General features: G+C 36.9%; 1 protein-coding gene across 1 annotated transcript in view; it reads right to left on the bottom strand.

Annotated features, from left to right (window-relative positions):
* Positions 1 to 17,357, bottom strand: part of LOC107592383 (netrin receptor UNC5D-like) — a 144,931-nt gene that overhangs the window by 6,424 nt on the left and 121,150 nt on the right. The window contains exons 3-4 of the mRNA XM_016281879.1: positions 8,633 to 8,776; positions 7,785 to 7,888 (exon numbers count right to left, since the gene is read on the bottom strand). Of these exons, the coding sequence (XP_016137365.1) occupies positions 7,785 to 7,888; positions 8,633 to 8,776 (248 nt within the window). The remainder of the gene's footprint in view (positions 1 to 7,784; positions 7,889 to 8,632; positions 8,777 to 17,357) is intronic.

Below are 17,357 nucleotides of genomic sequence, written 5' to 3'. Positions count from 1 at the left end.
CTTGTAACACTCCAAAGAGAAAGGAAAAATTTAAATCGCATCATATGACCCCTTTAATATTAAACCTAAAATGTGTTTTAATGTCACTTATATGACCTTTGAATAATATTGGTCTTTAAATGCAAGATATTTATCTTGCCCAATTCGGTCTCTGAGCTCTTCAGGCAGTTCCTTTGACCTCATGATTCTCATTTGCTCTGACATGCACTGTGAGCTGTAAGGTCTTATATAGACAGGTGTGTGGCTTTCCTAATCAAGTCCAATCAGTATAATCAAACACAGCTGGACTCAAATGAAGGTGTAGAACCATCTCAAGGATGATCAGAAGAAATGGACAGCACCTGAGTTAAATATATGAGTGTCACAGCAAAGGGTCTGAATACTTAGGACCATGTGATATTTCAGTTTTTCTTTTTTAATAAATCTGCAAAAATGTCAACAATTCTGTGTTTTTCTGTTAATATGGGGTGCTGTGTGTACATTAATGAGGAAAAAAATTAACTTAAAGGATTTTAGCAAATGGCTGCAATATAACAAAGAGTGAAAAATTTAAGGGGGTCTGAATACTTTCCGTACCCACTGTAAATGTATTTGTAGCATACTTATCATGAATTAAATGTATTTCAAATACATTTTAGTATATTTATTTTTCACTAGGGCAAGGTTTCTAAAAACAATAGTGTTTTAGTTTCAGATGACCATTGTCCACCTTCCCTTCTGACATTTAGAATTAAACATTCTGTTTTTGCTACTGCACCTTTAACCCTCTACCGCATGGTGTGGTCATATGGCAACATACGCTTTGTGTTCATTTCCTTGCAACTGTCTCTTTAAGAGGAGATTCTCGTTTTTTTTGTTGGAAAGAGAAGACCTTAGTTTAGCCAATGATGTGCTTTGATTAAGTCACATGACATGCAGTTCTTTTCTGTGGCTTGTAGTTGCTGAAAGCAAACTAAAACGTCAGACCAGCCCATGTCACTTCTACAAAAAAATCGGAAATATCACTGTTATGATGTTATGATGACATATTCACCTCTCAAATTTTTTTTTATAAAATTCGTTTTTGGTAAATCACTCAAATCTCAAATGTATGTGTTGCCAAGCAGCAACACTGTGGAATAATGGTATGACATTATTACAACAGTTTAGCTAGCTAGCAAGGTCAGCTGCAATCTGTTAAACTGTAACAATAACAACATTAATACTAGTGATATAATGTTGATTAGTCGTATGTTAATGGAATTTGTATTATGGATATAATCAAATTGAAATGGCAATTTTACTTTTGATTAAATATGAATACAGGTAACATTACATCAGTGAGCACGGCCATATTCTATGGCAAGGTAAAGAAGAAAAGGGCAGAACTTGCTCCTCCTGCAGATGAAAAAACTGCTTTGTGAAGTTTCATACATTAAAAAGGTGATCTAAAAAGGATAATGGGGGGATGGAGGGATGGGGCTCATGTTAATAGTCTTCCTCTCATAAGATTGCGTAATGCTGAATTTTCATGAACTACAATGTTTTTGGTTTTATGTCAAACCTGGTAAACACATCGAGGAAAATTGGCAAACACTTCTATGACTGTTATGTGTTGGTCAATCATGGAAAAGTAAAGGCAACCACAAGCATAAAGCACAGGGTTGTCCCTTTCTTCCTCTCCTCTCCTGAACCACATTACCATTCTTCCCAGATTAGCCTTATCACAGCTAAACACAGAGACAGGATACCACCCAGCTCCAACAGGCCTGTAATTGGCTTGTTAGACCATGAGGATCATCACTCAATTTCATGGTGGCTGGAACAGAAAGCTAAGGAAACTGTTTTTTTGAAGTATTAACTTTGTCCCAGTTGTTTCCCCAAAAATTCCTCACGGGAAAAAAAAACAAATTTTGGATAATGATTGTCATGCAGTAAGGGTATAGAGCTATAAATATGGATCAGCTCAGATCATTTGGCCTTGGATGAATTTGATTTGAGCTCATGATGAAATATCTGGCTTTTGACTGCAAAGGCTGGTGTTTGACTAATCTGAGCACAGCCTAAGACATTTTAAGAGTCCATCTAAACCTTCAGATGAGGAGATCCACATACAAAAAGAGATTTAAATCTCCATTTATACAGATAAGATACTAAAGAGACCTTGTGTTATTTTCCTTTCCTCTTAAAGCTTTCCATGTCAATAGCAAGAAAAGAAAACAGTCAAAGGGAAGGTGAATATATTTCACAGAAAGTTTTGGGAGCAAAATCTCTCTCCAAATGAAGACTATGCCTTAGTAGCATAACTCAGAGTGCATAATCTCATTAAAAAGATTTTTATGATAACACCAGTCTAGACCAACTATGCAGAGAGGCTTAAGCAGCTCTCTGGGGAAACTCATTTACATTTACAGTTGAGCTCTAAAACAGAAAACTTGTTCTTTTTCTAAAAGGTCATTTCAGTGTTTTTTGTTTGAGTTGTAATTACTAAAGTGCTGAGAAGCACCCCACGCATAGACACAGTATCATGTCACTGTATAATTCACCACTCAGACATCAATACTGCTAATATTCGAAAGGACAACCCTTTTAAGGGAATAGATTACCCCTAAATTAAAGTCATCATTATTTATGTAATTCTATGTAATTCTTACCCCATGCTATTTTCCTTCTTCCATAATATCAGTAACTGCACCAAATTGCAGATTTTTTCTCAGTTTGGACCTTTTTTTTTACTACACGAGTATGAGCTCCACATGTACTACTTGAGCCATAAATATATATATATATACAGTGGGGAAAAAAAGTATTTAGTCAGCCACCAATTGTGCAAGTTCTCCCACTTAAAAAGATGAGAGAGGCCTGTAATTTTCATCATAGGTATACCTCAACTATGAGAGACAAAATGAGAAAAAAAAATCCATAAAAATCACATTGTAGGATTTTTATTTCTTTAAATTTACCAGTTGCCGTTGCTTCCGGGTGAGCGGATTCTTTGCAGCTTTCTCGCCTCTGCTCTGTTGCTATGACTCGTCAGGAATGTAGTGCGCTCTCAGTGATTTGCTGGCCTGCGGCAGATTTAATGTGTGAGGTAAACTGTCCGCAAAGCACAGGAAAAATGTGCTGTTGCTGTCAGATTTCCCATTGCCGAAAATCACATTGTGTTGTAAAACCAACTCGACTAAATCAAAAGAAAAAAACACTGTAACTGTATATTTTTGTTTTCTCAAGCAAAGCAAATTTTAAAAGTCCACTGAAAACATATCTTCTCACATTTTTGGTCATAGACAACGCACACTGAACAAAATTATAAACGCAACACTTTTGCTGAACTCAAAGATCTAAGACTTTTTCTATGTACACAAAAGGCCTATTTCTCTCAAATATTGTTCACAAATCTGTCTAAATTGTGTTAGCCGAGATAATCCATCCACCTCACAGGTGTGGCATATCAAGATGCTGATTAGACAGCATGATTATTACACAGGTGTGCCTTAGGCTGGCCACAATTAAAGGCCACTCTAAAATGTGCAGTTTTACTGTATTGGGGGGTCCGAAAACCAGTCAGTATCTGTCGTGACCACCATTTACCTCACGCAGTGCAACACATCTCCTTCGCATAGAGTTGATCAGGTTGTTGATTGTGGCCTGTGGAATGTTGGTCCACTCCTCTTCAATGGCTGTGCGAAGTTGCTGGATATTGGCAGGAACTGGAACACAATGTTGATATGCCACACCTGTGAGGTGGATGGATTATCTCGGCAAACGAGAAGTGCTCATTAACACAGATTTAGACAGATATTTGAGAGAAATAGACCTTTTGTGTACAGAAAAAAAGTCTTAGATCTCATGAAGTTCAGCTCATGAAAAATGGGGGCAAAAACAAAAGTGTTGCGTTTATAATTTTGTTCAGTGTATGTTGAAGATATGGTGGTCTTATCACTCAGCATACCCGGTTAAAAAAAGTCACCGCTCGCCACTGATATATACAGTGGGTACGGAAAGTATTCAGACCCCCTTAAATTTTTCACTCTTTGTTATATTGCAGCCATTTGCTAAAATCATTTAAGTTAATTTTTTTTCCTCATTAATGTACACACAGCACCCCATATTGACAGATATATGTGTGTGTGTGTGTACACGTATGAGTCCCTCAGCTGTCCTCAGTGTGAAAAGATGGAACTCAAAATCATAGTCATTTTTTATAAAGTCAAGTATTATCTTCTTTTGTGGACTATATAGGCTGTTTCGGGCTGATGGTCTGCATCCCAGCAGAGTCGGGGCGGAGCTCATGTCGGACAACATCTCCAGGACGCTGCGCTCCATGTGACTAGTAAGTCAAATCTCAAATAACTGCCCTGATGACTTGTGTTCTACCCGCTTAAATGATAGAAGTACTTGTGCTGTCCAATCTATAAAGACTGTGTCTGTTCCCCGAATAGTGAGGTCAAAATATAAATTTAATGCAGGATCTAGAAAAAATCTGATCGTGATTAAACCAGAACAATTTAAAATAAATGAACAAAAAACATTTTTAAAGTTTGGGCTCCTAAACATTAGATCACTCTCACCCAAAGCAGTTATTGTAAATGAAATGATCACAGATAATCGTTTTGATGTACTCTGCTTGACTGAAACCTGGCTAAAACCAAATGATTATATTGGTCTAAATGAGTCTACTCCACCAAGCTACTATTATAAGCATGAGCCCCGTCAGACTGGCCGTGGCGGCGGTGTTGCAACAATATATAGTGATATTCTCAATGTTACTCAGAAGACAGGATACAGGTTTAACTCATTCGAAATACTAATGCTTAATGTTACACTGTCAGATATGCAAAAGAAATCTATCGTATCTCTTGCTCTGGCTACTGTGTATAGACCACCAGGGCCGTATACAGATTTCCTAAAAGAATTTGCAGATTTCCTCTCAGACCTATTGATTACTGTTGATAAAGCGCTAATTGTCGGAGATTTTAATATTCACGTTGATAATACAAATGATGCATTAGGACTTGCGTTTACTGACCTAATAAACTCTTTTGGAGTAAAGCAAAATGTCACCGGGCCCACTCATCGTTTTAATCATACGCTAGATTTAATTATATCGCATGGAATTGATCTTACTGATATAGATATCGTACCTCAAAGCGATGATGTTACTGACCATTTCCTTGTATCGTGCATGCTGCGTATTACTAATATTAACTATATGGCTCCGCGTTATCGTCCGGGCAGAACTATTGTTCCAGCCACCAAAGACAGATTCACAAATAACCTGCCTGATTTATCTCAACTGCTCTGTGTACCAATAAGTACACATGAACTAGACGAAATAACTAGCAACATGGGCCTTTTTGCCAGACCTGCCAATGGCCGGTGACTTAAGGAAATTTACCATCCAGAAATATTTTTATGTTTAAGTTATGACACCGAAATTTTAGATAATAGCAAAAAAATCACACTCCTTGATTCCAGTTTCGATACCTGCTAAAGCTACTAGCTTAACCAAAATAAATTTAATAGGCTACATTTTTACATACTAGTAAATAGTCAGTTGTAAAATATGAGCAAATCAAATTACAAGCAATAGCACAAAATAGCCTACTATACAACAAATAAACAAATGGAAACAAATGGAAATGGTGCATTTCAGGCAGGTCTAACAGTGATTTTCAGGTAGCCTACAGAAATTTTATAAATTATGTTAATCAAATAACACTATAGTCTTTATATCTTTTTTAAAGTTCAAGAACAGTGAGTGATTGGTTTATTCCTTTGTCCTTTTTTCTTTGATCAACATTAAAAACGCAGACAACAGCAGGATTATTGGGATTCTGTGTCTTTACTTTAACACCATGTCTACACGGCGGCAGCTTGAAGTTGTCAACACTGGATGTGACAAAGCGGCCGTTGCAAAGTGCTTGGAATATTTCAGAAATAGAATGGGGAATCCGTTTACTTTCGCGGATTTGCCGTGTCGTGTTGCGTCGCATCCTGCATATGTAGACAATATAACTGATTATAATGAAATGGAATGGAATTTGTCCATTCAAGCGTAGGAAGGAAGCAGAGCTCAAGACATGGCTTTCAGGCTGGGGCTTTGGATGTTTAAACTTCCCACACAGCGCGAGTAACGTATGTCCTTTCGCGTGCTCTAGCTCTTGAATATTTACATTGCAAAGGCTTAGACTTTTGTGATGAAGCAGCACTGACCCATCAACTGTACAGAGTGTCGTTCACATTTGTTCTCACAACATTGCACTGTTAGAATTTATAACAATTTTACCAGCCATCTGGCGACTGACAGTTTCATATACTTGTCAAAGCCGATTTTTACTCGCATTTGGCGCTTGGCGAGAAAGACTCATTAGCTAGAAACATTAGAAAAGACTCATTAGCTTTGTGACCACAGAAATCTTACAGAGCATTTCTCAGAGGGGGTGTTTATGAACATCTAAAACCACAAACACATTGTACTAGGACAGACAGAGAGTAAGCAAGTGAGAGAGAGTCAGCATCCAGCATGCTGGTAAAATGATGCTGTATAAATCTTTGCACTCTCCTCCTCACAGCTTGGATTTAAATTTTTCATGGCAGAGGTGTGCTGGAATGGACCTGATCGCCAATTGCTGGTCTGCACTCTACATTATTCACTAGCCCCTCTTATAGCTGACTTCATTTATGTTGACAAAGTACTTGAAGGGAGATTCTTGATTCTTGTCTTCCAGTACTTTCCAGATTTCCTGTGTTTCTGTCCACTGTGCTCTTGAAGAGACAGATGCTGACAAGAGCTCTTCCATTTCATCACTGAATCATTCATAAAGCATTGGTGGCTGCCAAGAATCAAACCCTTCTATAATCACACACATGTACACTGATATATTGCCTGCTCGTAATCCATGATATGTGGACTTGTCATTTTTGTCCCTTACATGGCCCTTGACTGCACACGAATGTGTATAATCAATCTATCAAATTTGTCAGTGAACAGTCAGTTGCAGTTCTGTTTAAAGGGATAGTTCACTCAAAAATGAAATCCAGCCATCATTCACTCACCCTCACGCCATTCCAAATCTGTATGTCTTTTTTTCTTATCTTCTTTTGTGTAACGAGATATTTTGGGAAATTCTTGTTTTTGTGTTTTTTTAGTTTTTGTTTTCTTGGGTCCATACATTGAAAGTCAGTATGGTTCCATGTTGTTTTGGACCCCACTGACTTTTATTATATGGACCAAAAAAAGTTCAAAAATATTTGTATGACTTTCATGTCTATGTGGAACACAAAAGGAGATATTTTGAAAAATATATCAATTTTGTTTTTTGTCCATACAATGAAAGTCAATATGGTCTCATTTTTTTGGACCACACTGACTTTCATTACATGGACCAAAACAGTTCAACATTTCTTTTTTACGTGGAACACAAAAGCAGATATTTTTGAAAAAGTGTCTCAGTTTTCTTTTTTCTTTTTTGTGTGCGTGTCCATACAATGAAAATCATAATGCTCCCAATGTTTTGGACACCATTGACTTTGATTATATGGACGAAAACAGCTCTTTCATTTTTTTCTTTTTTCTGAGTGTGTGTTCCACAGAAGAAGAAAAAAGTGATACAGGTTTGTAACAACATGAGGCTGAGTAAATGTTGATGAATTTTTATTTGTGGTTGAACTTTACCTTTAAGCACAGAATTAGTATAGATGTTTAAAACAGCACTGATGCTATTTTCCAGTCAGAAGAGAGCATGCACTGTCCATCCCAGACTCCCTGTGGGAATGATGTCAGAGACCTGAGAGGATCTTACCTCTGCCATGGGCACGCCCTCTGGGGGACGGCAATGCAGCACAATCATGCTCTTGATTGGCACTTCCTTCCCTTGAGGATCCTGCTCGAAGTTCTTGCGGAGGTCTGTTTAAAAAGATAAGAGGCAGCTGTCACAGCGGTCAGAGTTCGATCCAATATTTGGCCTATTTATGCCAATTGCTTTCATCACTCAGCATCCTGCTCTCTCTACGCCCCATGCCCTTTGTGTTGGCAAGCTTGGAAAGGCAGGGCAAGAGAGCAGGAGAGTGCAGGCATTCTCAATGGTGCTCTGGCCATCTGCTAGAGTTGCAGATGTCATTGGTTCAGTTCATTAATACAGTTCTGACTGCCTCATCCCCATTGTACTTGTAAAATAAAATTATTTATTTATTTCTGTGCACTGAAAATTCTTTCAATTTGTAGAAAGAAAGAAAGAAATACAAAAATGTCCAAAAATGGTCCAGCTTCAGATAGGATAAAAACTAATTTCCCTGTATTAAAGTGGAATAAAAAGTTGTAATTTGATAACAAATGCTAGTGATAAAATAATAAAACTTAATAATAATTTGACAATGATAATTAATGATAAATTATAATTATAGCAAATGCTAATCAAAAATAAATCAATCTGTCAACAGACTAAAAAATTTAATTATGTTTTTTTTTTTGGCAATAATATTATTAATTCAAACTTTTTAATATGCTTTCAGATTGAAAGCATTTAGTGCATCGTTTAAGAAAATAAAAAAAGGAAATACATCAAAGAGATTTCTGGCACTATCTCACAGCAGTCCACCTGTGTTTAGATCATGTACTTCAATTGTAGGTCATGTTTCATGCATTACTCACAGGCTATCCTCACTGTGGCCTTACGGCTCTTCGAGGTTCCTAGGTGACTCCAGGCCACACACAGGCACCAGTAGTCTTCTGGACCATGGAAATCCTCCACCTGCTGCCTGGTAACATTGATCGTCACTTCACAGATTTTCAGCCCTGTATAGCGAGAAACACAAATCATGAACATCTTCATCTGAATTCACTTCATGTCAATGCCCATTAAGTATTGACTTCCGGTGTTTGGTCACTTCAGTCAGGTTCCTTAATGGCAACTGACCGAAAGAATATACACTGGGTGTCAGAAAGATGAAAGGGTACAAGAGCTCTGTGAATTCTGAGAATGAAGTTTAAAAATATCTTATGCACTGTTATTTTAAAAAAATCTCTACGACCAGTGAAAAATGTAATAGCTTCGGGTTGCTTTTCTCTTCATGAGCTGCCCTACATAACTCCAGTTTCATTTCTCTCTGCTCCAAGTTCTTGAGTGCATTACTGATAAAAAAACTTTTTTCTCTCTCCCTCTCCCACGAGGTCCTTCCTTGTTGTCTGTGCCACAGATCGTTAGCAAGATGCAAATAGCTAGCTGAAGTTGCATTAGCCTTAAAGCACAAGAGCCAGAAACGCTTGTTACCCCTGAGGCTTCATTTAAGACAAATATCTGCAGATGAGATGGTCCCAACCTTAACCTTTCAAACTCTCAAATCTATGATCATTAAAACTGTAGAGACGCAATTTAATGTTCCTTGATTTTCAAAATGTCTGACTTCCCTGCTGTGAGCCTAAAGCCACTTTTTGCAGATTTGTTGCATCAGTAAAGGCTTCCATTGTTCATCGGTTTTATCTTCTACCTGTTTCTTTTCTATCTCTACCCTACAAACTTCAAAGGAAAAAAATCATACAAATAGGATTAGAAGCAAGATGCAATATGTTGAGAACCCTAATAAACAACCCAGATTGTTTCCACTTGAGCATTCTCTCAAACAACCCTGTAATCTGGATTGCTCCTGTACTGTGTGCCTCCTAACAATGGTGCTAGGGACCATATCTGAACACTTTTACCAGATAAATATCAAATAAACCTGAAAGTGCCTGGTAACTACACAGGGATTATTATTGCGGCTCAAAGGTAAAATGATAGCATGCATTTTATGTAAACATCAGTTCAAGAAGGCTCAGCTCATTTTGAAACATTAATTTTTTTCTGTATAAGATTGGGATGAGCCCCAGTGTGGTGGGATAAACAGATAAAATTATGCTGACATTGTATTTTGAATTTTGCACTGGAAGCATTTCTTTTCTATCTCTACCCTACAAACTTCAAAGGAAAAAAAATCATACAAATAGGATTAGAAGCAAGATGCAATATGTTGAGAACCCTAATAAACAACCCAGATTGTTTGCTCCTCCACTTGAGTATTCTCTCAAACAACCCTGTAATCTGGATTGCTCCTGTACTGTGTGCCTCCTAACAATGGTGCTAGGGACCATATCTGAACACTTTTACCAGATAAATATCAAATAAACCTGAAAGTGCCTGGTAACTACACAGGGATTATTATTGCGGCTCAAAGGTAAAATGATGGCATGCATTTTATGTAAACATCAGTTCAAGAAGGCTCAGCTCATTTTGAAACATTAATTTTTTTCTGTATAAGATTGGGATGAGCCCCAGTGTGGTGGGATAAACAGATAAAATTATGCTGACATTGTATTTTGAATTTTGCACTGGAAGATGGCCACAAAGAAGCCCAAACAAACATGACAGTTCTCGTTTGGAAGTGTTCCATTTCGTATCCTCAGTTTTACACTCAAATGTTGATAATAATCAGCATATTTGAGTGATTTCTGAAGGATCATGTGACACTGAAGACAGAGTAATGGCTGCTGAAAATTCAGCTTTGCCATTAGAGGAATAGTTTTCATTTAAAAAAATATTATTTTTTTAATTATTTTAATAACATTGCACAACATTATTGTTTTTACTGTATTTTGATAGATAAATGCAGCCTTGGTGAGCATAAGAGACTTTCAAAAACAACAACAACAACAAATGAAAGAAAGAAATAATAATCTTTAAAAAGTTGATCCCAAACTTTTTAAAGCTAGTGTATGTCAATCCAGTGAAGAGGATTTCAGATCTGAGCAATCACACTAAGGACTATAAGGAGAAATTAAATAGTTACTGAGGCAGCTAAAACAATGCAAATTAGATGGGACCTCTGCCTCTTTACTAGTCATGTTTCAGCACATCTCAGGGTCACTTTGAACAGTTAGATTCTGATGCAAGATTCATTATACAAGTTGCATTTCTGGTTGGTTGTTTTGAGAATAAATATTGCAACATTAACAGGCCAGAATGGTGGACTAGTCTGTTTTTAAGTTTTAAGAAATACTTTTTTTTCTTTTGTGGAAGGGATGCAGCTTCTCAGAGAGGGGTTTAGCATGCTGACAGTGTGCTGTGCTTCAGGGTTTAGCAACAGTAACTGCTGGACTGTCAGTGCATCCCCATCTATCAGGGGATCCATCCCCTTTAAAGCACCACTGCTCTAGCCATCAAAGCACCACTTTTGCATCAAATTCACCACCTTCAACAAAAAAAGAATTACTGTTTGATTCTAATTTTCCGTTATCAGTTGTAGCAGTTGTGGTTGTATCAGCAACAGACCACTAGATGAATAATCAGAGTTGTATCGCAGGGAGCCATGTAGAAATATAAATGAACAATGCATGGTTCTGCTCTAAGCATGTAAGTTACAAGTTTGTAAAATTACTGCCAGTGACAGGTACGTAAAGCAGATGATGAATATACTTAAGATTCACAAATACCCAGGCCTGGGGAGTAACGAAATACATGTAACGGTGTTATGTATTTAAAATACAAAATATGAGTAACTGTATTTCATAATAATTAAATTTTAAATAGGTGGTAATTAAATTATAGTTACATCCTAAAAGCATTTTAGATTACCAAAGTCATTACATTTTTTATGTAATTTCTTCATTTAATATTAAAGTGCACAGTTTGGGGATTTTAACAAATAAGGCAACTCCGTTGAAAAAAAAAACTGCGTGCAACAGCCTGTTCATTTAGCAAATGCAATTACAGATCTTTGAACTGTGTTATACCAATTTTTGGGGCCAACATTTTTTTTTAATTCTCTTTTATTATGTATACTGCACTCTGTAAGGCAGTTGTACCTAAAGAGGTCACCTTTAAAAACCTTTTCATCTTGCAACAAATACAGCCATAATATAGTTTCAAATGACCATTTTGCATCCGGTTTTTCCACTCTTAGAATTAAATAGGCTGTTATTGTTATTGTACCTTTAAAGTCGCGATGAAGCGAAAGTACTGTCAGGTCTTTCTTCTGTATTTTAAAATCTAAGTGAAACTTATTGTTAAAAAAAAAAATTAGGGCAGGATCTTGGATCTATTAATCTTGTTAATTGGATGGAGGCAGATCTGAATGCAAGCTTGCAGTTGATTGTAAGAAAGGGCAAGGTTTAAACAAATTAAATGTAACTTCACATAAGTCTGTCATTTCAAATAAAGATCGAGTTATGGTATCTTGATAAGAGCTCAAAAAATAGCTAAATTACCATTTCATGCTGAATTTAATCATAAAATTTACATATGTACTGTATACATCAAGACAATATAATACAGCACGTAAACATCATCTCAGTTTTTTAAGAGAGATCAGAAACTATAAAACATACAGCTAGAAAGAGCATTGGATAGGATTACCCCTTAACATTTGCCCATTTGCTCAGTCAACTGCCTCCTCTACTAGTTGCCCGAGTCTTTTACTTGGTCTTAAAGTTGTCTTTGCCAAAAACAAACACAATGATTACCTTGTAAAAAGGGAGCACTGAATTAAAACAATAAATAGCAAAAAATAATAATAAATTACCATCAGTTACATGGTTACTTTGTCCATGCTATTAAAAACTCCAACAGTCTGAAACCTGAAAGGCACAGGTTTAGAAAATTTTATTCAAACTTGTAATTTCGCATAATATCCTCCTTTTTCAAATAAAATAAATAAATAACTGCCCCCTGTTGTGCTCCAGACATGTATGTTGCAGTGCGGGTGTTGAGTGTGCAATTGTCTGTGATAATGCCATTACAGGCCCAGAGAAGATAAGCATCAACACTAAAATGCATCTGCGTTAAGCGAAATGAAGGGTGATGCCCTGTACTTGTTCTCTTTCACTGCCCTTGCTTTGCAGTCAGCTTCCATTTGTTGTACTGCAAAAGTCCTCTCTCTCTCTATCTCTGTCCTTCATTTGCAGTCAGCTTCCATCTATTGTAGCGTAAAGGCACTTTCTCAGAAAGCAGCTTTTTTTTGGAGAAGCTGTCACTAACAGATGTCAACACCATATCACATGTCAGCTCTGCCACATCATAACTATACTCGCAGTGGTCAGCTGGCTCCTCTTCCATGACAGAAAGCTGGACTGAGCCACATGAGCTACAACTGCCCTGAAGCTTTGCTGCGCAGTCACTGGAAAGTGATTTCATCAGTCTGAGACAGAGGAGAGAAGAAATTAATATAAATAACAGAAGCGACAGAGTAACTGGACTTTACTCTAAGATTGGTGTTTAAGAGCACTTGTAGCACTAAATTAAAATATTTATGAGTACAATCAAACTTTTTACAATCAAACGATTTTTTTAAATACGTAAATGCCTCAATACAACATCTGAACAAGACAAGTCAAAAAGAGAACAATATAAGCAAATGGAGTGAAAGAAATGAAAGAAATGCACTTAAACTTAATTCAAATTCAATATATTATGTACTAGCAGGCATCGAAAACTACATAGAATAATTATATAAAATATGTGATTTGACATGATAAAGGATACAAGATATCTTAGTAAATTACATCCAATAAAAAAAAAAGTTAATTAATTTACATGCATTTACAAGGTGAAGAATTTGCTTATGAATAATTAATTTTGATATATGATGTTTGCCTAGTAGGCCTAACTAACAAAAATAAAGAACCAATAATGGCTAAAAGGCAAAAGATAAGTGTGCACTAATAAACTGGCAAATTAACACATCTGCATGGTGAATCCTACTAAGGTTAAGCCACTTTATATTTTAGTAATATTCATGCTAAATATAAAGTCAATATGAACACACTGATATAAATAAAAATAACTTAATATAAGTTATAATAAAATTATATTTTACTATTTATTATACTAAAGCATAATAAAATGTACTTAAATTTAAGTGTCTTAATTTCAAAATCAACTTTTGCAGGCTTTCTCTGTTGACTTGAAAAGGGCCAAAACATCAGCCAATCGCAGTGTGAAGCAGTGCAGCCAATCTACAGTGAAAGGGAACAGCATGACACAACTACATCACTCTCATTATAATCAATTAGGCCGCACACTGCAAGAGTGACAAGACACAGAAAAGTTTTTAATATGTGTTATATTATATTTCATGTTTTGGCTGGGTGATAGCTGCAATGAGTGCCCACATAATTTTACTGTGCACGCACAGTAATTTTCTCTTAAATGCGACAGAAATGCTACAGTTTAGAGCAGATAACAACCTTTTCTGTTTGAGCTGCATGATGATATTCATATGGTGCTGAAAACAACGAATAAAGTAAAAAATAACGACTACAAAAAACACAAAAATGAAAATTCGCTGAATATGTACTTACCCTCATTCCATCCAAGATGTAGATGAGGTTGTTTCTTCATTGGAACAGATTTGGATGTGATAAGACAATTTGGATTTGAAGTAAGAAGACAACAGGGGATTAACTTTATTATGATGGCATTATTATTATACTGGCATTATTTTGGACTCTTATTTTGGCCAGAAGTGATGTTTAAAGTTAAAAAATGCCTTGATGTTTTCATCAGCTGTTTGAACTCTCATTCTGACGGCACCCATTCACTGCAGCCATACACTTCTCAGAATCTGTTTTTATGAAGAAACAAACTCATCTACATCTTGGATGGCCTGAGGGTGAGTACATTTTTAGCTAATTCTCATTTTTGGAAGAACTATTTAAAACTGAAATTAAATTTCTTTCTTTTAAATCACAAACACCACAAAGCGTATTCCAGTTTCTAGTTAACTCTCACTCATTCAAACTAGAGATAGACAGATTGATTGGCCGATTTATGGCATTTTTTAATTAATCGGTTTTGCCGATTGTGCTACAAATTAGGCCGATTTATAGGCAGGCGCATCTGCGGGCAGCTAAGCGTTGTTGCGGAACGCTGGAGAATTTGGCTGCATGAGAGACGGAGCAACTCACACTCTGCAGCCACTTCTTGATCACACACAGCTTAAGCTAATGATGGCAGGGCAATTAATTACGTTTTACCCTACTAGAAAGTCATTTGCATGTGAAAGTAGAAACACATGCAATTCAGACAAAACTTCTGGGCTGATTATAACGTGCATGTTAACTTTCCTCATGAAATGTGTGTGTAGGTCCGACAATATCATCCACGATGTCATCGCTTGTGGCCAGTGCATTCTTAAGCAGTTATGAGCAGCAGGCTGTGTAATATGTGTGAACTCTTTTATTTTTGTTATCATTTGGCCATTTGACTTATAACAGTATCCAGTGTTTCCCATACATTGAGGTATTACTTTGTTAAATAAACTGAGTACTGCACGTTTCAAAATTAAAATGCAGGGCTGGAGTTTTTATTTGAATGTATCTTTGAAAAGAACCGGCCATCTTCAGAAAAGCTTCGATGTCATTTTCATTTTGTCTTTCCTGTAATGCCTGATAAAGTAGCGTTTGTGAGCGCAGCGCTTATTTGATTACAGCCTTTACCGGGGAAACCGCTATATCTCCCGCTCCAACAGCACCACCTGCTGGCAGAGAATGAATCTGCATTTGCAAGTCTGTGGGTAACACTGGTGTCTGTCAGCAAACATAAACAAAAAGCATGCTTCAGAACTGTTTTGAGAAGGTGCTTAAGTTTTGAGCCATGTATTATTACTCTGAATTAGGCTACTACTACTATTACTATCTTGTACCCTGCAATAATAATTTACTCAAACTCACTTTTATGAGATGAAGGAAGAAAAAAAAAAGAAAACCGGCCAAAAAAATCGGCATCATATATCGGCTGCCCTGATTTCTAAATATCGGCATCGTCCAGTGAAAAAACCATATCGGTCGACCTCTAATTCAAACCATAATACTCCAGGAACATACTGACTTAATTACTGACGATAGCAGCCATTAGAATGTGACTCTCTATGGCAGAGAAGAAAAGCAGATCTCTTCCCCAGTCAACACTGAAGAATAAAAGGAAAAATATTACAAGTATTTTTTATTTTTTTCTCAAAGCAGTATTAATGCTCATGTCAGAAGGAAAGCATGCATCTTGCCGTTTTACCAGTCACTGCAAAACCAGCATAAGCGAGGTGCTTTTCAACTCCTGCTGAGCTATAATTCAACAGAGCAAATTACTGAAGCACCAGGGATGCTCAGTAACTAGCATCATAAACCACATTCATCACCTTAAGGATTGGATTATTAAGGCATTCAGTACATCAGCAACTGATTTGCTGAGGCAAAAACCGTAGGATGTCGTTATCACTGGTTATGAGTTCAGCACTGATGTAAAGCTGGCAATGTGATTGGCCGAAAGGAGACTTCCTCTGGCTCTTCTAATTGCAAATCCACTTGGGCCCACACCGATACATTTCATCGCCTTAGCAACACTGCAGGCAGTGAACCTGGTAATAGGGGAAGTATATTCTCAGGGGAGGAAATTACTGCTTTCCATATTGTAGCTGGACAGAGCAAATGGGAAGCAGAGAACGGTGAGCAAAAATCTGCCCTAAAAATCTGCTGTAAATCTATTGTACAACAGATCGCAAGCTAGATAAAGAAACAAAACATTCAGTGGAATGAGCATGTGACATCCAGAACCTATTGGATGCTATTTCACATATAAAATTTATAAAATCTGTGATAAATCGTCCGGGCAGATCACCAGATGAAATCACCACCGAAACAACAACAAGTCACCTCATTCTTTACTGTCGACAAAAAACACAGGAAAGCTGCATGGTGCAGCTTGCCAGACCAATTTCTGAGCATATTATCAATGTAAAAGCAGAAATCGAGACATCTTGAGATGTTCGTTTCAGTGATTACATGCTCACTGTAGTGTCCTCTTCCTGTTTTTAGCTATAACAATCCAGCACTGACTGAATACATCCATATCAGAATATGTATTTAAATAAATCCACTGTTAAAGGGGTCATATGATGTTGCTAAAAATAACATTATTTTGTGTATTTGGTGTAATGAAATGTATTTATGCGGTTTAAGGTTAAAAAAACAGTATTTTCCACATACTGTACATTATTGTTTCTCCTCTATGCCCTGCCTTTCTGAAACGCGTCGATTTTTACAAAGCTCATCGGTCTGAAAAGCAAGGTGTGCTGTGATTGGCCAGCTATCCAGTGTGTTATGATTGGCCGAATACCTCAAGCGTGTGACGGAAATGTTACGCCCCTACCATATTGTGATGATGCCCTGTCAGGCCGGGACGATGATTCAAAAACATGAAAACCCATTATAAATGAGGTATTCGTTGCATCCAGTGGGGACATAATTATGGATTATAATGACTTATACTGTCTTTTTACGCGTTGCGTTGCATCATGCCACGTAAACATAAAACCATGCCTGCATTCGGAGAAATGACAAACAACAAGCCCTA

Source organism: Sinocyclocheilus grahami, unplaced genomic scaffold (genome assembly GCF_001515645.1).
Source record: "Sinocyclocheilus grahami isolate Dianchi unplaced genomic scaffold, SAMN03320097.WGS_v1.1 scaffold152.1, whole genome shotgun sequence".
Classification (NCBI taxonomy): domain Eukaryota; kingdom Metazoa; phylum Chordata; class Actinopteri; order Cypriniformes; family Cyprinidae; genus Sinocyclocheilus; species Sinocyclocheilus grahami.
This window is presented reverse-complemented; position numbering and strand designations above follow the sequence as displayed.